General features: G+C 41.7%; 1 protein-coding gene across 1 annotated transcript in view; it reads right to left on the reverse strand.

Moving 5' to 3' along the window:
* The window catches only part of LOC307241173 (putative helicase mov-10-B.1), a gene marked incomplete at its 5' end in the record, with an annotated part of 28,671 nt that extends 22,581 nt beyond the window's left edge, over positions 1-6,090 (reverse strand). The window contains 4 exons of the mRNA XM_080015209.1: positions 1,579-1,638; positions 4,574-4,715; positions 5,777-5,876; positions 6,074-6,090. Coding sequence (XP_079871335.1) covers positions 1,579-1,638; positions 4,574-4,715; positions 5,777-5,876; positions 6,074-6,090 — 319 coding nt within the window. The remainder of the gene's footprint in view (positions 1-1,578; positions 1,639-4,573; positions 4,716-5,776; positions 5,877-6,073) is intronic.
* Between the last annotated feature and the right edge of the window lie 15,709 nt (positions 6,091-21,799).

Raw genomic sequence — 21,799 nt, forward strand, 5'->3', positions numbered from 1 at the left:
CTGGATATAGGAAGTACATGTGTATATATGTGGTGCGATGTGTTAGTTGGGGGACAGTTGGGGTGGGGTGATGTACTGCCATGTCTGCGTGACGTACTTGCCCTATCTATGTTATGTACTGCCCTGTCTGTGTGACGTACCGCCCTATCTGTGTGATGTACCGCCCTGTCTGTTGATGACCTTGAGGTCCTTGTAAGGATTTGCCTTCGACTATGGGCCTTTGTGTGTTCTGCTAGTGGGTCACAGGTGTTCCTTGTTATGGGAATAGGGCGTCCTTGCTTAGGATGCATGCTGTTCAAATAGTGCTTGACAAACATGTTATTGTAGAAAAAGAAAAGGAGGATTTTGCCTACACAATATATATGTATAGATATACAGTATGTATAGATATAAATACAAAGTACAAATAAGTAAAACAGCTCAAGAAATATACGGTGTATCTTCACACTGAAATTAAAATAGAATCTAAAATAATGCTATGTCACATATTGTAATGATAATAACAATGACAGCAGCATATTTATAGTGTGAATAGGTTTACAAACTATTCGTTTATTATATTAGTTATTAGAAAAGACAAGAGCAGGACAATTTGAAGACCTAACAAAGCTCGAAATATTTTCCACATTTAACTGCCAAGATTGTGACTTGTCACTTTTTCTTAATTTGTTTTTCACCTTTTTATACTATGATTTTGTTTGTATTATGCAATATTATAATTAGGGTAAGATAATAATATTAATTATGAATATGAATTATTAAATAATAAATAAGTATAAGTACTTGTTACAATACAATGCTGTGCAAAATTGTGACTTCTAACATTCTTCACCTTTTTTATTTTTATTTATTTTTAAAGATTGTTATATTTCTTTTTTTTTTCTTAGATCTTTTCTATTCCTTTTTGGAAGATTTTTATTTTGTAATTTTATTATTTCTTCTTTTAACTTTTTTAAAGATGTTTTATCAAGTAAGTGTACTTGTTAGCTACCGTCCATTTACCTGCCTACCTACCAGACATGTGACCAAGTCCCTCTTATCCGAGTCTCAAGCAAGTCCCAAGCCATTTTTTTCTCGGGCAAGTCACGTCACTCCCCCCGCCCCCCGCCCCCCCAAGATGCTGCAGTCTTACCTGCAGTATCCGCTTTTCATAAAGAGAAAAGACAAGGTATTAGTAACTATCTAATAAAAGATATTATTGGCCAAATTAATTGAATTTGTATTATAATTGTTGATATTCAGAAATAAATGGAATCAAACAAAAAACCTTATCAAAGCTTATATATTTCTTAATTTCTTCTCAATATAAAAAAGAATCGCTCCCCATCACTTTCAAACAGTGAAATAGTGACCTAGTCACATTCTGCCCCTGTCCATTTGTCTGTCTGTTTGCAGAATATCTCAAAATGTTATGAACAGATTTGAACAAATTGACTTGATTTAAAGAAAACGATTAAATAAAAGTTGTGTTGAGTGATAATCTGAAAGTGATGACTACTGGCACAGTCGCGGGCGCCATGATGATGTGATCTGATCATACTGTGTGTGTGGAGCTGTTTTGACCAAAAAGGTCCAGACCTGGGCCAGGAAAGGTCTCTGGATCTCCGGACGACAGTTTATCTGCTCTGGCCTCAAAAACTTGGAGGAAAAACACAGGAACCTTTCAGAGTGTGATGCGAAGAGGTTCATTGTGTATCTGAGAGTCAGGTACAGCAATAAACTGGCTCCGGAAGCCGACTGCAGGACTGTACTTTTGGTCAGCCTTATGTACCCAAGATGTTCCCTCCTTCTGTTACAAGCCATTTTGGTACAACGAGCCAATCACAGTCTTGTGGAATGTTCCTATATTTCGGGGAATTCTTCGAGGTCTCTGAAATATTGGTGTCTTTGTTCGGCATGTTCTGCAGAGTGATGAGTTATTCTGATCTTTTCCTTGATGCCGATATTTTTGGGATTTCCTAGCGTATATATTTTTTTACGTTTTTTTTACTAGTCACAACTTGAATATTTATGTGCTTAAACCTACATTTTATCCGTTTTTTTTGTTACATGGGGGTTAATAGTTACATGGGCTATAGTAACATGGACTTATGACTCAAACAGGTCAGTCTTTTGTCATGGGGGTTATGTGAGGGTTGTTGTTGACCACTAATGGCTCACTTTAATATGTCAGCAAGTTCCTTGTCCTGTGGGTCATGTCAGGGTTGTCATGCGGGCCATGTGGTTGAGTAGAATTAACCACAACATAACCAGCGGGAGGGTAACGAATGTTTCTCGTTGAGAAAACGTCAGGTAGTGAGGAGTTTGACCGACAGGGCTGCCATCCAATCATGACAATGACCAGTGAGCGCTCGCATACCGGGTAACTTTACACTGACACTTGTAATGTGAAGACTGACAACGTTGAACATTTTTATATTTTCTATTTAATATTAAGCCTGCGTGATATGACGATATTTATCGTAAGACGATAGAAAGATTTCGTCCTCTATATATATTTTTGGAGCCTGACCGACGGCAAACTTTTGGGTCCAATGCCGATGCAGAATTTGGAGAGTCTTAGCCCACTGATTACCGATGTTTTGACCGATAATTTGTCAAAAAGTGCAACATTTTTAAATCAATTTGAAACGGTTATATTTCATTAAAGAGTCCATATTTGAAAAATGTTAACTTATAACAAAACCAATAAATAAAAATAAACACACAAATAACTTTTTGATAGAATAAAGAAAAATTAAAATGTGATATTAAATACGATTTTTATTTTTCATTTTTTGAGTTCCAGTGAACGCATCATCACTTCCGAAACAAATTAGTTTTCAGAGTTTCCCATGAACGCACCATGGCTTACTGCTTGAGGAGCCGTGTCCGTGTCTAAGTTTGTCTGTTTATTACATTTCACTGCATATATGTATGAAAGTATGTATATGTATGTGACAAATAAAAAAATCTTGAAATGAGAGTGTAAACAAACATGGATGATGCCTAGTCGGAGTTCTGCGCTTATTTTGGTGAGTAACTTAAAACTAGTGTAAAACAGACAAGTACATGATCAATTATGAATGTTTTTTCACACATACATGCAGTGAAATGTCATGACACCCGGTGATGATTACAACTTACAACTTTCTAAACACCAACTTTTGTTTGATAAGGAAATGTCAATCTGTCCATCTGCTACCGAGCCACGACAACTTAAAGTGAGGGGGACTACCGAGCCCAAACAAAGTACCTTTTTATTCGCAGATCGTGTTTTACGTCAAAGTTTCAGTGAATGAGAGTGAACACAAACAATGCTTGGAATCATCGTGTCTTAAGTCGAGTCTCAAGTCATTTTTTTTCTGTCGAGTCAAGCTGCAAGTCATCAAAACAGTGGCTCAAGTCGACACGATCTACCTACCTACTTATTTGCCTACCCACCAACCTACCTACATACTTATTTCCCTGCAGACCAACCTACCTACCTACTTATTTCCCTACCTATCTACCTACCTACTTATTTACCTACCTACCCACCTATCTACCTACCTAACCACCAACCTACCTACTTATTTACCTACCCACATATCTACCTACCTACCCACCAACCGACCTACTTATTTACCTACCTACCTATCTACCTACCTACTGATTTCCCTACCTATCTATCTACCTACTTATTTATCTACCCACCAACCTACCTACTTATTTACCTACCTACCCACCAACCCACCTACCTCTTATTTACCTACCAACCAACGTATCTACCTACCCACCAACCTACTTACCTACCTACTTATTTACCCACCAACCTACCTACCTAACAGTACCAACCCACCAAACTATCTACCTACCTACCCACCAATCAACCTACCTACCTACTTTTTGCCTACCCACCAACCTACCTACCTACCTACCTACCTACCCACCAATCTACCTACCTACCTACCTACCTACCTACCCTCCAACCAACCTACCTACCTACCTACCTACCTACCTACCCACCAACCTACCTACCTACCCACCAACCTACCTACCTACCTACCTACCCACCAACCTACCTACCTACCTACCCACCCACCAACCTACCTACCTACCTACCTACCCACCTACCTACCTACCTACTTATTTACCTACCCACCAACCCACCTACCTACCTACGCACCCACCAACCCACCTACCTCCTTATTTACCTACCCACCAACCTACCACCTACTTATTTACCTACCCACCAACCTACCACCTACTTATTTACCTACCCACCAACCTACCTACCTACTTATTTACCTACCCACCAACCTACGAACCTACCTACCTACTTATTTACCTACCCACAAACCTACCTACCTACTTATTTACCTACCCACCAACCTACGAATCTACCTACCTACTTATTTACCTACCCACAAACCTACCTACCTACTTATTTACCTACCCACCAACCTACCAACTTACCTACCTACTTATTTACCTACCCACCAACCTACCTACCTACTTATTAACCTACCCACAAACCTCTCTACCCATTGAAGTACTTGTTACGAGTTACGTGCACACATGAATACAGCAGAAGGACATAACGGCGTCATACCACTTCTCAGCGCCAGAGTCTTTTCTCGATCTACCCCATGCTTGTCTCTCAGGGTGAGGAAGCTCACCTCCTGCTGGCTGGCATAGCGGTTCAGATACACCAGCTCACTGCCCTGGTTCTCCACATGCAGAGTGACCACTGACTGTTGGAGCACACGCACACGCACACACGCACAGTTGATCAGAATGAGTGATAAATAAAGAGTCTTCACTTCACTAAATATAACAATAAATAAAGGCAATGGTTTCTATAAATTATTTTTAGACTGCTATATTTGACATTTATTTCATGTGTAATTATGTAAATAAGTAACTACCAATTCTCTTACATTTGAATGGATGAAGTTGAGTTATTACTAAATGCTAATTATCATTAACTATGCTCATATTATGAATATGAAAAAATTGGAATATGCAAAGTATGCAGTTTACAATGTGTATTTCCTTCCTTTTTTTACAGCCACAAACCTGACAAAGTAGCTCACTGCTAGTAGTGAAAATCATACCCCCTGTAGAAAATGGTGGAGTCCCAAAAATATTTTTAGGGAAATGGGTAGAACTGGGCATGAAAACAAATAATACTGTATACACTGTATATATATTTTTTATAAAAACTACAGTTTGAGGTAGGGCCAAATGGAGTGAATGTCATCGTTATTGTGTAGTCGTTACTGTTCACTTGAAAATACATTACACATATAATTATTTTCTGAATTATATTACTGTATTCACTTTGCCCCCCAATCTTGAGTATAATAATATAATAATAAGAGCATTCAGGATGCAGGGCACCGATTTAAGCGCAATGATTCAGTATAATTGAATATGTGAAATGTGAAACATTGTTTGCTTGTTCTATGTACAGTATTTGAATGTGTAATACTTTTGAATTATATTGTTTGTAGTTTAATTTCTTCTCTTAAACGGGATTATTACTTACTTACTTTTGTCATTCAAATTTCCCATTCTGAAAAAATATAATATAACATAATATAATATAATATAATATAATATAATATAATATAATATAATATAATATAATATAATATAATTATTAAAACATTCACATGCTTTGGAATATTTGATATTTGAAATACATGTTTAACCATGGCAATTTCTCATTTTTACTTTGAAATAGTTTCAAATTACAACTTCAAATTACTCATTTGGATAAATCTTACCTCCCCATAGATAGCTCCCTTACCTTGTGTTTATACACAGTGAAGCACATCCTCCCGTCTTTCAGCTCAGAGTAACTCGCTGAGCTGATCTTCACTCTATGAGGATCAGGGTTCGACTGAGCCCTTAAAGAAGAGGGGCATCAAGTACAACTGAGTCAGGTGTCTAATGCGCAGATAACTTGAGTTGTCTGCTATATGACAGACATCTACCTCCCTACCTTTCTACCAACAGACCTACCTACCTACTGACCTACCCACCAAAGAACCTACCTACCTAGTGGTGTCATGGTAGGTGGGTGTACTGTGGCTTCCATCCCTACGTGCACACAAAAGCCATGCTTGCAGCAGATGCACAAGCCATCAAAAGGGAGCTAATACAAGACTAATAAAAATAAAGGTAATTCTTTCTTAAGTGCATTTCAAGTATATATAAGTATAAGTACCTATATAAGTGTAGTATAAGTATATAAGTATATATTAAGTATATATATATTTTTTATTTACAGGCAACACATTCATGGTCAGTGGTTTAGAGGTATAAGAGGTGTGCATATTCTGAAACAGTGTGGGAAGATAGTTCTTTAACATGTTAAACACAAACAATTAATTTGTCGGGGTTCATCAATGAACACACCCGGAAGTAACATAAACCAATACTAGCCTGGACACGCCTGACCATTCACAAACAAGAATAAAGGTTTCACAATATGAAATAGAATTTTAAATGCTGTTTAGATTTGTTATCATAATGTAATGAAATGTAATCCAGGTCTGACTATTGTAGGTACGGTCATTTTTGATCTAGACCTGGTCTTAGGCGGTCCGTGTGTAGAAAAAACAGTGTAATGCACCTTTTTCTTGTTTTCACAAATAAGAATAAAGGTTTCACAAATCTGAAGCAAGGGTCTGAAAGGACGTTAGGCTTCATATTACAGTATATTCTATTCCAAGTCTGACCTCTGTAAATAAAGTAGTTTCTGAGCTACCACTGGTCTCAAATGGCCTGTGTGTAGAAATGTGAGTTCACTTCACATTTTAAAGTTGTGGCGGGCCAAGGGGCCGGGGTCAAGCCGCCGCTGCAGACAGGCAGTGCAGGCTCCCATCCCGGGCAGCTGAGCACATTTTTGTTTGAACATTTAATAAATGCACACCAACCGGCGCTGTTTTGCCTCCCCTGTCATTCCCTGGACCTGGGTCAGAACACACCTCCACAAAAGTAAAGAAGTAAAACGTTTTCATGGATAAAATTGTGTTTTAGGGGTTTTATACTGTTCATTATCAAAACAATAACACAAACCATGTACCATGTGTTATTATTGAAGTTCAGCCGTGCACCACTTATGTCTGTCAGAGACAAGTATTTCACTGAAAGATTTGAGGTTTTTGAACGCACCATAACATCAGATGCTGCAAATCAGCTGCTAACTTCAGGGTTGTCATGAATTAATACTTTGAATACAACTGTTTAACAACAATTATTAACAACAATCCCCCTGCCCAGAGGTGGGTATACGCACCATTACACCACTTACTTATCTACTTACCCACCGGCCACCAACCTACTTACAGACCCACCCACAGGGCAAAACATTCATTTGGAGTTAAAAACTAGGGCTACAGAGGAGAGGAGAAAGAAAATGCAACTGAGTAAAGAAAGGTACGGAGGATACCCGCTTTAATAAAGTAAAATAAAAGCAAAAAGTATTGTTTCTCAAATCTACCGAGTACGGTAGGACCGATATATAATATACATGGGGGAACATATATAAAAGGAGTATAAAACAATTATTATGTAAGTATCTTCATTCATCTTACATTGCATGTGGAAGAACACTGGCTGCTCCTGTATTCCTGGCAGAGATCTTCACCTGCTGAACAATCAGATTGGATCATTACAGCCTACACAACAAATACAATTTTTATAATACAAAAATACAAGTTATTAAACCTTAAAAATTGTACCTGAACACACACTATAAAGTATGAATTTATTTAATTGTTTATTTGTAGCCCGGTGTAAATTAAAGGGATTAAAACAAGTTAGTTCCTAAAAGTTAAAAGGCAATCAAACTGAAATTAATTTAGTTTTATAAAGATAGAAAATGGTTAAATGAAAGAGTAAGACAGTTTAAGGCAGTCAGAGAATATATAGTCAGCTCAACCTCACACCTCGGGTGCTCAAGATAAGGCAAGTCTTATGGCGGGAGGACAGGGCATACTTCATGGCAGGAATCCAAGGGCGAACACAATCTAAAAGGTATGTGAAAGAATTAACCCTGTGTGCTGATATAAAGATATGTGACTGTGGCTATATGAGGTTGTGTTCTTCATTATGTGTGCGCATATATGTTTATGTGATTACACGGATTTAGATATATTGTTACAATGCTCTCTCACTATATTTTATTCAGGGATTTTGATGTCAAGATGTATTACAACGTGAAACTGTGATCCATACATACATCCCAAATGCTCTATCTCCCCTCAAATATTGATTTTTTTAAACATTGCGGGAGAGTTATTATATTTTTTGCAATGCAAATTTACTTTTAAAATAGTCAATTCACCTTTAAAACAAATATCTGTGAGTGGTAAATGGTGTAACTCAACTGAACTGAATCGCTTCAACAGAGTCTGCAAATCCTACTTATCTCTCACCGTGTTGCTTTTCTGACTTTCTGAAAGTCTGAGAGAAAACCTTGACTCTAATGCCTGGCACAGATAAATTCAAGAGATTTGTTCCTCCAGTGTGTGAGAGCAATGATTTGCCCAAACAGCACCGCACACTAACAGATTCCATTCACAAACAGACAGGAGTCCTAATCTTGCAAAGCCACACAAGATCTAACACAGGACTCTTAAACCGTAACTCTCGCGCGATCAAACGTGACTTTAGAGTAAACAAACATGACAGACGACAAGCAGGAAGTTCTAGCTTTAGTTTTTGCACTATTTTTTACAGAAAATCCAAATGGAAAAAAGAAAAAAGATGGATGAGGTCATGGAGACGGCGTGAACATGGACTGTCCATGTTTCCTTATGCTTTTTGCGGCACTCACATTTGCCGCCGTGGCTGCTGTCGCGTTTATGACTTCGTTCGTTTCAGTCAACTTGGCTCCCGATTGGCTCTCGGTCTTTCCCAAGTGACAATCCACAGCCTCCACCCTCCGCTGTCCACGGGGTCCCACCTGGACTCTTAACATGCCTCACACCACAGGACAACCTGGCAAGATAAAAAATCTGGACTTGGCTCATGATTGTCAGAAAGGGGAAATCGGGCCCAAAATCAGCTTGATTATGTCATAGTGTGTACCATGCTTACGGGTGCCCACGGACTACATGACTTTCAGCATCCTAATGTCGCCGCTAGGGTGTGTGAGACTGGGGTAGTTTTCCACGTTACTTTGCCAAAAGTAAAGAACAAAAATGAATGGAGCCTTTTAATGAAGAAAGTTTGCCGTTGTAGTTGCATGTCTGGTCATTTATTTCGTGCAAAAAAGGACATTACGTAAATTTGGAGGAGGATTGAGGGGGAGACATGAACTGCATGGATCAACCTGCAGAGAGTTGGAGGTGAATTATGATAAATTATTACAAATTATTATTATTATCATTATAAATGAAGTCTTAAATAGTGAAGAAGAAGAAGAATTTTGAAGTAAGTGAAGTCTCTGAAGTAAGTTGGTTAAGTTCCTGACCAATCACAGCACAGGGGTGTTTTGTTGTTTTTTGGCGCTGATCACAGCCTTGACGATTTTCTTTTCCCATTTTTGTCAGTTATCATGGCACACCAACTTCGTCAAGGCTGTGCGCCGCCCCGCCCCCCTCCAGACCTTGTGAGTTGTGCAGGAAGTGAAGGTCATTTCATGTGTTAGTTAGTTTCGTTTCACAGTGTTTCACAGTGTTTTGCATGCTCCCGTCTGCTTCCTCCTTTTTTCACGGACATCGCTTTGTCTAAAAACATTAAATCATGCAAGGATTAAACGTTTTACGCAAACATTTCCAATATGTTGTCACCCTGTTTAGAGACTTTAGCTGCAAAATAATATAATAAATGAAAAAAAAATAATAATAAACTTCAAACCGCTTGCTTTGATGGTCCGTATTTGTGGTGGAGCGAAATAAGACGAAGAGTTAAGAATAAAAAGAGTATTTATTAAATACTGGCGCAAAGTTTTAAGAACCTGCAGCCCAGAATATCCTTTTTGTGATGTCACACAAGCTGGGACTGGGACTATGGGACTTAATACATTTAAACTATGACCTATTTTCCTAAATCAAACATATAAGTATAAATTATAAAATTTCCTATCACAAGTATCAATTATTGTGTTTTCTATCAGCAATACTTTTCCATGCAGAATGGACAAACATGACCTTACACGGAAAGTACAGAGCAGAACACACCAAACCAAATGTGGGTGAGTGTGATGAGCCATCGTCAGCTTCAACGATATTATAAAATACAAATTATAATTAAACACATTTATCAAATATCAAAACCAAATGTAGTAGGGGAGAGCTATCTGAAGGGGAGTAGCTTGACAACAGTTAAACCGCACATGGGCCTGGAATTTGTTTTGACGTACTCTAAATGTTTCCATTGCAGGAAAAACACGTGAATAGTCACATACGCTGCTGACACGTGAAAAATGTGTCCAAGATATACAAGTCCCTACTACTACTGCCAGGGTCAGATCACATGCAATCATTCGTTCAGCGGTTTCTCACCTTCAAGGCAGCTTCCAGTGCAGCATGTGAAGATGTCTGACGGAGTGAAGAGGAAAAGGGGAAGTGCTGCTGAGATGTGGGTGAAGAGAAAACAACACAGTGCTGTTTTAGTGTTGTGGGAGGCGGGGTGGGGTTCTTCGCCACTGCTGCCTGCTGCTGCCCCGGCAAGAACCATTTGATTTACCAGGATAAAACAAAAAAAAAAAAAAAAAAAATGATAACAACAAAATAAAAGAAGTACATAAATGAAATAATTCAAATGAATGGTCACTGATAAAATTAAATAAATAATAAAACTCCACTTAATAAATATTAACACTGAAAGTTTATTTTGATGAAGACTCAATACGATACAATACACCAATACACAATGAAGCATGGATATATACACACATCTAAAACACATATATTCTGACAGGCAATCGTTGTTTACATATGTTTAACACAATTAATAAACAGTTCAATGTATTTGTGACAACAGTAGGGGGTGCAAATTCACCCAGAGCATCCTCATACGATTGCCTATGGGCTGAGGTAATGTTTTTTTAAGGTTACTTTGAGTTAGTATTTAAGCCATGAAAATAAAAATAAAAGTTATTCAAATATCCTTTTTGGGGGAGAAATAATATAGGAGTCCAGGAACACTGGTCGAACTGCAATTTATCTGCTGACATCCTTCAACATTTTGTCAAAAATACCCAACACTGGAGGGCGCTGCAGACTGATTTTGTGCTTTGTATTTCAACCCAATTCAAAAGGTCATTTTTAGGGTTATGATATACTGTAGAGGGCTCTCATATTTAGAGGTGTATCTATAAATGGTGTGTGGTATATGCTATGCGTATTTAGCCCATATATGCCCAAAATGCCCAAAGAAGTTGAACAACTACATTGAGCATTGGTTCTCAACGTGGGGTCCGGGGGCCCCCCAGGGGTCGCTTTAAGAGGCTCCAGGGGGTCCCAATCATAATGATTAACAGTGAAAGGTCACCATTATATAATGTACAATAGTGACTGTTTTGATCCTAGTTTCACTGTTATCTCCCCAAATATGGTACAGACAAGTATGGACGTTCGGACTAAACCATAACTTATGGTGACAATCTTCTCAGATTTGTGTTCCGGAGACAAAACCTTCAAACAGGGATGTGGAAGTGGTGATTTGGGATCGCGGCTACAGGAGAGGAGCTTTGACTCACATCGGGGTTTTTATGGCGCTCCAGGGATGAGTTTTATTGTCGTGCCTATCTCTGATTGCAGCGGTATGTGTCCATGGGATTGTGTGTGTGTGTGTGTGTGTGTGTGTGTGTCTGTGGAAGTCCTCATAATATTAAAGGGGGGAGTCAGACATGTTGCATTATTGGAAATCACTGGTTTATCCTGTTGACCACAACCCCTGACCCCTGACAAAATGCCCCACAAATGCATGCATGCGCGTGGGTGTGTGTGCGTGCATGTGTGCGTGTGTGCGTGTGTGAAAGTGACCACGAAAAATCTTAAAGAAAAGCTTAAATGGCCGCAGCTGCGTTCCCATGACAACCCAGGAAGGGAGGGGGTTCTAATGGAGGACATTATGAGCCAGACAGCGGGGTAATGACCGCTCTGGCCGTCGGAATGCCTTGATCTTATCACCATGGCGAGAGGGGATGCTCCCCTCTTTCTGACGCTCCAGCGGACCCCCTACCCCACCCCTGCTCCTCTCGACGGGCGTGCCAGGCCACCGAGGTCGTCCGGAAACACAGGCCCCCACACGGCTTCCCCACCAGCGCTGCCACTGACGCTGGTTTTCTGCTGATCTTTATCTGGTGTTCCCCTTATTTCACCACAGATAGTCCACCTGTTGCAAAATGCAGATTATGGCCAAAATATCATGTACAAAGATGTTGTATATGCCATTGTTTTTCAACCACAGTGCCGTGAAAACGTTTAAAATCCTACTATTAAAGGAATAAAAAATTGGAATAATAATAATTTTGTGTTGCAAAATCCTAATTGCAAGGCGGCACTAATTCATCAGGCGATGACTGTACCTGGCGGGGAAAGGTTTGACTCTTTTTTTCAGAATCGGTTCTTTACGAGTCTCTCAGAATCAGAATCAGAATCAGAAATACTTTAATAATCCCAGGGGGAAATTACTTCTCGGCAAAGTCACTGGATATTCGGACTCTTTGTTCTTTCCGTTCGGCGAGCGAGGGAGAACTTTCTGAATGAGGAACGAGAGTTCGTTATATTCACTTTGTGAATCGAGGACTGACCCGCTCGCCGACTCTTTTGCTCGAGTGACTCCCGAGGCGTTCAAAAGAGTCGTTCGCTGCTAATGAGTCGTTCGCCTCGAACCAGTCGTTCGGGTGTCTTGCATCACTATGAGTAGGCCATAATACTAACCACAGTTGAACAATGTTTCTGACATTTCCAGTGGTTAACCGGGTTGTGGGATAGCGCCGTGGGATTTATTCATTGTAAAAAGTGGCAGAACAAAGGTTGGAAACACTGCTATGTGCCAAAAACGAGGAGGCAAAGTGAAAGGATACGAGCACGGGGCTGACGTGAGAGGAGAGATAAGACCTGCGTACGAAGCCCAAACCCGTACGCAGAAGAATGGACTGTCACACTATGTGTTTTTGGCACGCCCGCAAACCTCTCGTACTCTCATGCACTCACAAATCTTGCACACCCCGGCGGACTGTATACACCTCCAAATCCTGTAAGTCCATTTGAATACCACAACAGTCTCCGTCTAATCTGTTTGTTTGAAATTTGTGATGAATCTGCAATTTTCTGCGGACCTGAGACAGGCCTTATCCACACTTATTTGTCCGTGCTAAGGGTTCAGTTAATTCTCCACCCAACCAGTTGGGTGCCAAGTGGAGGTGTGTGTGTGTGTGTGTGTGTGTGTGTGTGTGTGTGTGTCTGTGCGTGTGTGTGTGCGTGTGTGTGTGTGTGTGTGTGTGTGTGTGTGTGTGTGTGTGACAGAGCGACGGAGACAGATTGGGTGTCTGAGAGGGACAGATAGCCTAGCAGCCACCCTCCACTCACTCACTGGCTGAGATAAAGACACGCAGACACACACACACACACACACTCACACACACACACACACACACACACACACACACACACACACACACACACACACACACACACAAACACACACGCACACGATGAAATGTAGGGTCTTGGTCAAGATTTCTTGACTTTGCAGGATCATGGACTTTATTCTGATCTCCTAGTAGTACATGTGTCCATTTAAACTCCCCATCCCTTTCTCCCTATCTTGACCTGTCTCCATCTTTCTCCCTCTCTCTCTCTCTCTCTCTATTTCGCCATCATTCTCCAGCTCTATCTCTGTCATGGCAGATAGACAATTGGTCGCATTTAAGGGTCGCATTGAGACAGCTGAATCTTTTTTTTCATACCTTCCATCATCTCTCTCTCTCCCTCTCTCTCTCCCTCTCTCTCTCTCTCTCTCTCTCTCTCTCTCTTGCTCTCTCTCTCTCAGAGTCCCACTCGGACCAGCCTCGTCGCCCCAGAGAGGCCCCTCTCTTTGGGGATGGCCCTTCCTCTTGGAGCCCCTTCACCCTCACATCCCGTCTTGGTCGTGGAGCGTTGAATGCGGCCATGCTTCAGATGACGATCATAATGGAGATGGATGACGGCGGTGGCCATCTTGGTGATGAAGATGAAGATGATGTCATCAGTCAAACTGTTGATTTGGCTCCTGGAGATGACTAAAGGCCTCCCTCGACGTTGTGGCTAGGCTAGGAAGTCCTTATTTTGTGAGATGTGGTTTTCAGAGAGAGAGGGAGAGAGAGCGAGAGAGAGAGAGAGAGAGAGAGAGAGAGAGAAAGAAAGAGAGACAGATTGGGAGACAGATAAAAAGAGAGAAGGAGGAAAAAGTGCTTGGTCAGACTTAGTCACCCTTTGAAGTGGCTAGTGTGTATTTAGAAAGGCCTTCCCTCATAGTGCACATTAACAAGCCCCTTATCCGTCCTTTACAAGCCACTCAGAGACACCCTGCTGCAAACCAGTGAGTGTGTCTGTGTGTGTGTGTGTGTGTGTGTGTGCGTGCGTGCGTGCGTGCGTGCGTTGGTGCGTGTGTGTGTGTGTGTGTGTGTGTGTCTGTGTACACACACATACACACACACACACACACACACACACACACACACACACACTGCCAATATCAAATGCAATCAGTCACCCTCCGTCACTGTCTTGTAAAACCGAGAAAGAGTCGTAGCCTTAATTGTGAGGAGAAACAGATAAATGTCAGCGCTCCTTCGCTTTGCGGCTGAACTGTCAGGGCCCTCAAGCCATTAAGGGCGTAACCCGAGCCTCTCTCCGTCCCATATAACGTGCATTAACCTCGCGCCACCACACCGGCCATCTACCGGAGTTTTGCCCGGCACGCCTATCAATAGTCCGACATGATTCATAGAGGGACGAGAGAGGAGACGACACGATGGAGGTTTCCCAAAAAAGACCTGAAGGAAGATTCCTTCCTGGCCTCTTGTATCGGGTCTGAAACAGGGCTGTGAAACACCGTGGCGGCTTTGTTATCTGATGCTCGATTAGTTCTGATAAAGTCAAGACGAAAAACAGCATCTTTGAAGACGATTTCTTCCTTCAATCAGACTTTTGACCCATGCTGGTTAATCAGCTCAGATCAACATTCTGATTTTTTTTATACTGTATGTCAGCACTTTGGTCAAAAATCTTGTGAACACGCCTTTATTCAAATTTCATTGAAAATAGTCGAGCACAAATTCGTTATCAGTGGGTACTGACAATGTTTTAGTAACTGACGTGAACCTACAGCGTGCTGTCTAGACCCTGTTCCTGCAGCAGTTCTTCAAAAATGTTTAAACAGCATTTCAACATCGGTCAAAAGAATTATGACCACTTCCCTCGGGGCTGGAACTTTCCCCGGTGCCTTCGAAACCGCTGTTGTAAAAGCGCTTTTGATGAGTCAGCCAAATCTGGATTCCAGTGTCCAACGAAACTCAAACTACCAACCCATCCCCAATCTCCTCATCTGGAGCAAGTTACTTGTATGGGTCGTTTTTAACCGATTTTATCAAATTTTAGAGCCCATCACTATACGGAGAGACACTGGCTCATATATTCTAAGTATTTATACATCCTGATATATTTTCAGGACGGAAATTCTATGTTACTTTTGGCGGTAACCTCCCAAAAATATGGGCAATATCTGGCAACACAACATCACTTTTCACACTTATGCTTGTGATACACATTTATATCACATTTATAATTTATAAAACACATTATATATTACATATATATAATACTGTCCAACATAATGATTGCATAGAATTGCATTTATATATTCTGTATATTTTTATATATTTGACTATTTCTGACTGTTTGGTAATTTTTGTATATTTGGCTATTTTTATTTTTAATAAAATTGTGGTTTATTTTAAATTTACTTTTTTATTCCATTTTAATCTATTATTTTATTTCATTTTTTAAACTGTTCCCTTCATAAATGCTGATGCCCTTTTTTGAATTTTCTGGTGATGTATTTTTTAGTTTTGAGGTGGGGTTGTGGTGTATTTTCTGTGCTTGTAATGCCTAATTGTGTTTATTGACTTGTTTGGGAGTTGGCAGAGGCTTTTCAAACATACACGCTCCCTCTCTCCAAACGATAGGGTCACAGGGCGCGTCGCTGCAGCTGGATGTTTTTCATTCTCCGTGTTTTCGGACACCTGACCCCCACGGCTCAGATATTACAGTTTCTTAGAGCGTTTAACCTTCTGTTGCACTGTGGCTTTCCTGTGCCTGCTGGCTCTCTGTGAGGTATACAGCTGGTGGTGTGCGGGGTTTAGTGTCCGATAAACAATTTAGAGCCGTGTTTACGCTTCCTAAACTGTCCCTGTTTACACACCTGACAGTTACTGGACTCAAAGCCAATAATAAAGCTTTAAGCAAACTTACAGCGCCGCGGCTGTGAGAACCGTTTCCAACCCTGTACAAGGCACGGTGGAACCAAGATGTGTACATGCATGTGCGCGTACGTTACTTGAGAATTAGGTTAATTCAAGACCAATTTTCGAGAGGAATAATTCAAGATAAATCATTCGTTGAGGAATGATGTTGACTCAAATGGAAAAAGTCTCGTCAAGTCAGGTCAAGTTTATTTATATAGACCTTAATCACAATACAGGTTCAAAGGGCTTCACAAACCCACATTTCACATAGAAATCAATGGCCTCCCCGAGTCTGAACCGTCATCCGGCTAAGGAAAATCTCCCAGAAAACTCTTTGGGGAACAAGGAAGAAACCTTGAGAAGGGACCACAGAAGGAGGGATCCCCCTTCCACGATGACCAGGCTGCAACGAACGAAAATCATAGGGTATTGTACTTCTATACGACGCAATGTCAAAACTAGACAGTATGAGAGTCTATTTGCTGGTGCAGGTGTAGACACCTCCGGGGAAGTGGTCGGAGGGTAGAACATGATGTAATAATGACATCATGGCTGAGAGGCAAGCTAGCAGGACGGGTGTGGTTAAACAAATGCAATACCGTAAAAAAAGAGAGAGTGGGATGAAATATAACGGCTAAAATTTTCCACAAGTTACTTTGGGTCATAGTACAGCTATCAAAGTTCAGAGTGCTATCCCTAAACAGGTGTCTGGCAGGGCCAATAATCGGCATCTCGGTTTTCTCAGAGTTCAGAAGCGAGAAATAACAGGACGTCCACTGATAAATTTCAGCAAGGCACACCTCTAGAGTACAACAATTAGTTGTTGCACTTTGTTGTCAACAAAAAGTTAGTTTCAAGGGCATATATAGTTTGGTGTCATCAGCATAACAATGAAAGCTAATGCCATATTTGCTTATAATATCTCCGAGTGGCAACATATAGATGCTAAACAATAAAGGAACAAGTACTGATCCCTCCGGGACCCCACAAGTAACATTACAATGCTCTGAGGTCAAAATAATGATTGTGATCCTTCAGTCTAAATTGATGACCCAACTGCAATGCATTTTGCTTGTTTGCTCTGCTTTTATAAGGTTCTGTTTGGTTGCCTTCTATTAATGTAAAGCACCTTGAGCTGCATGTTGTGTATGAAAGGTGCTATGCAAATAAAGGTTATTATTATTATTATTATTATTATTATTATGTAAGTATGAGTCTGATGGTCTTACAGTTGTCTGCCTAATAAGCCTTTTCCAAGATGCCGTGCTCCATCATTCCATATCTTAACTTGGGGGATGGCATCCTGGACCTCATCCCAGTGATGTCATGGAGCTCCTCTGAGCGGGTGCTCGGTGTGTGTGTGTGTGTGTGTGTGTGTGTGTGTGTGTGTGTGTGTGTGTGTGTGTGTGTGTGTGTGTGAGCGTGCACATGTCGATGAGGGGGTTCAGTTCAGCTCATCTCTGCTCTTGTTAACACCCATGGGAGTTCTGTCCTGACGCTGCGGCACTGATTTATGCTTTCCCGCGTGAGTGTGGGTTGGGGCACACACAGCATGTATAGGTATGCGTGTGTGTGTGTGTGTACATGCATCTGGGAAGAGTAGTGCATGCACACACACACACACACACACACACACACACACACACACACACACACACACACACACACACACACACACACACACACACACACACACACACACACACACACACACACACACTCACAGTAGGATGGCTGCCCCTTGGCCCTCACATGGCTCTGCTGATCTGGATCAAGCTGCTGTCAGCAGGGTCCTGGTTCCAGGCGGGATCTCAGCCCTAGCAACCTGTTGCTAAAACAAGACGGTGTCTGGCCGTGCAATACAGAAAAAGGGACTTTCCTCTTCGTATAGTCACAATTGGTTAAACTGTGCGAGTCTCGCTGTGTGTCAGAGTTTTGTTCACGGTGTTCCTCCATGACATGCCGAGCGGTCGCCCTGTTTTCCAGTATTTACGGCTGAGGCTACTGTTCCATGTCCTCACTGTTGGACGGCGATCTGAACCTGGATATGGATCAGGCCTGCTCAGGATAAAGTGAAAATTGCGGTGAAGGTGGCCTGAGAGGAGCGTTTTTCTGGGGTCACACATTTTTTAAATGACAAACCCGAAAATCAAAAAAAGAACACGAGCGGCGGAACTTCTGCATTAAACACTGACAATGTAGCTTGAATAGGCAAACCAGCCATTTGTAAAGCCGGCTTTACGTTTCTGCGAAGATACATGTGAGGGCAACCATTTGGGGGGTTATGGGTAACCGTTGGGGTTTAAGACGCAGCACGGAGCACGCAGGGGTTTTTTTTGTTTGTTTCATTGAAAGTGGGGGAAGATAAAAAATACATCCGAAATACAAACACACCATTTTTAACCCAACGTTACCCACAATGAAACACATCTAAAATAAGAACACGCAACATTACCCACAATGCCACTTTGTTGCCGCGGCAGAGGCGGAGATGAGCGAGGAGTGACAGAAAGTCACACCCGCCGTGTGGCCCCTGCACTGATTGTGCAGCCCCCTAGCGGTTGTGGCCCTAAACGACCGCACGGAGTGTTTACGCCAGGGGCCGGCACTGCCTGCAGGTCTTGACCCGGACTTTGACAAACACCGGTCGAGCGGACCAACGCTCCCTCAGGCGTCATACCTGCCAATAGAAATAATTATGATTGCTATAATGATTGCTAATGTGTAAATGCATCGTATCCACTTGCAGGCCATCTGACGCTGTGCTGTGGGTTCCTCAAAACACAGCACATCTGATCAGAATCCTCCCACATTCCACACCAAGACTGTTTACATTCGACTGCTACGGTGTGTACATGTGTGTGTGTGTGTGTGTGTGTGTGTGTGTGTGTGTGTGTGTGTGTGTGTGTGTGTGTGTGTGTGTGTGTGTGTGTGTGTGTGTGTGTGTGTGTGTGTGTGTCTGTGTTTTCAAGTTTGTGATTCAGCATATTTGTGAATGTGCGTGTGTTATTGTGTTTGTGGAGCGGGCACGAGTGTTGACTTGAGTCGTGGGGTAAACACCTTGACTCAAACATCCACTCGGAGCATCAACAAACAATACCTCGCTCACTCCCCACACCCCTCACCCCTCACCCCTCACCGCCCACCCGCTCCCCTCCATCTGTACACTAAGCAGACTCTGTATGCTGGTGGTGTCAAAGGAATGGCTCGCGATTTTTTCGACCCGGGTCCTATTAAAAATTGTTAAAATGTCGTATCCGGTCGTTTAGTGTCTGGTGGTGTTCACATACAGTAGAGAAACTTACCACTCTGTCACCCACTCTTACCACTCTTTGTCTTTCCTTTTTAAGATTTTGATGCCACCTCCCGGGTTGTTTTCATGATCAGTCTTTACTTGACCGTACAAGGCTTCTGAGTTCTGAGAAAAGCGCTTTATGAATCAAATCCACTATTATAATTGTTATTATTATTATAATGTGAGAGACTAGAAACAGGAAGGGGTGTCACGCTGTATGGATATACTGCAGAAATTGCAAAAAGTCATTTTATATCAAATGTGATATAACTGTCATCCAAAACATGCTAAAAAACAAAATCCTCGAAGAAGAAATGCGTGTGTTGTAATAACAACTTTCGAGCTTTCGCGAAGGACATCGGCTTGAAAAATGCCGAGACCATTTTAAGTCCAAGTGAAGAGCGCTCTACTTGAAATTAACGTCTTATTTGGACGTTTTAAGTATCTCTCAAACCGTGTTTCAGGAACCTGCGTACGATTTTGGAGAGGATACATGAAGCCCCGGCTCCACCCAACCCGGTCCCCGGCACGATGACCTGATCCGCCTGAAGACGGACTGGACGATCTGTCAGCGTCCGTCAGGGAATCGCACTATCACTGTTGGTGTCGGCTGCTATCACTCACTGCTATCTGCACGGTTTGACCCTGACCCTGGACCTCCTCCGTTTCCCACACCTCGCTCTCTCTGCCAACACTGTGTGTGTGCGTGTGTGTGCATGTGTGTGTGTGTGCGTGTGTGCGTGTGCGTGCGTATGTGTGTGTGTGTGTGTGTGTGTGCGCGCACGTGCGCGTGCGTGTGCGTGTGCGCGTGTGCGTGTTCGCACGAGTTGCACGCGTGGGTTGTCAAGCGAAAACCCCTCGATCCCTCGGTATGTCCGTTGGAATTTCGAATATTTGTCCAGGTCACTGTTGTTTGTGCCTCCTGAGGTGTGTCTGTAAATTCCCACACAGGGAGGCAGATAAACACACTCACGCTGTCACACACACGTTATACAAACCCCCCGACGTCCCCACTCTACATTCTGTCCACGGCGAAAGAATGCGTCGGGTCCAGTTTTTAAAAAGTCCAAGTCAGCGCGGACGCCGTATATTTGTCCCCCAGACACTCGGCTATTAAATCCTAAAATTAATCTCCGATTTAGGATGTATATACTCTGTGAATTCTGTAACGAAAGTGATGGGAATATGAATTCTGTTTGAAAAGAGAATAATGCAGCTTCTGTATATACTGCACATATACTGTACATGTAGACTCAAAGTCCTATATGCAACAATACTTCCCAAATAACCTTAATCTTATTCTGTTTGTGCCAGATATCATTGACTTTGCATTTAAAGGTCACCTTCAGCCAAATTCACATCCTGCTTTTTCCCGTCAAGTTTGCTCCAAATTGAAAATGGGGGGGGTTTAATTCGACTGGCACCCATTAGCAGAACTGGGAACCTGAGACGAACCAGCGATAATGCTGAACGAGTGAACGTAGTGAGCACTTTTTCAATCCGTACAATAAGAGCAAGTACATGTAGAGAGAAGTGCTGTGCCAGATTTGATAATCACACCTTAACAACCTTAACATACCATAACCTTGTCTGCTCTTGGCTCAAAATGATTTGCTCTCAGGTTAGTCTCAGGTAGTAACTGTGGAATCAAGGTGTTGCCGTAGGGAGTGGCATAAAAAACAGCTAACCTACACATTTCCCCTATGTGTCTATGAATAAAGCCCTTGTTAACGTCATAAATTAAATTTCATACAGCTGCTCTGGCACTGGGTAGAATGTTTTGAAAAGTCTCAGTTCTCCTCAAGGGCAAAAAAAAATTACACAAATTGATCTTGCAACAACCATGATAAGAGACAGGTTTTGGGGAAAGATGTATTATTATGGGATTGAGGATATAAAGTAATCACAATAGACTAATAATAATATTAATAATAATAGACAGACTTATGTTATGGAAGTGTTTAGAGAAAAGAGTATTTTGGGTATCAAACCCCTTTTCTCCCTAAAGTTTTAGATTAGAAACCTCTCTCTCGCTGTCTCTCTCTAATCTCTCGCTCTCTCGCTCT

The sequence above is a fragment of the Zeus faber genome, assembly GCF_960531495.2.
Source record: "Zeus faber genome assembly, chromosome: 15".
NCBI lineage: Eukaryota > Metazoa > Chordata > Actinopteri > Zeiformes > Zeidae > Zeus > Zeus faber.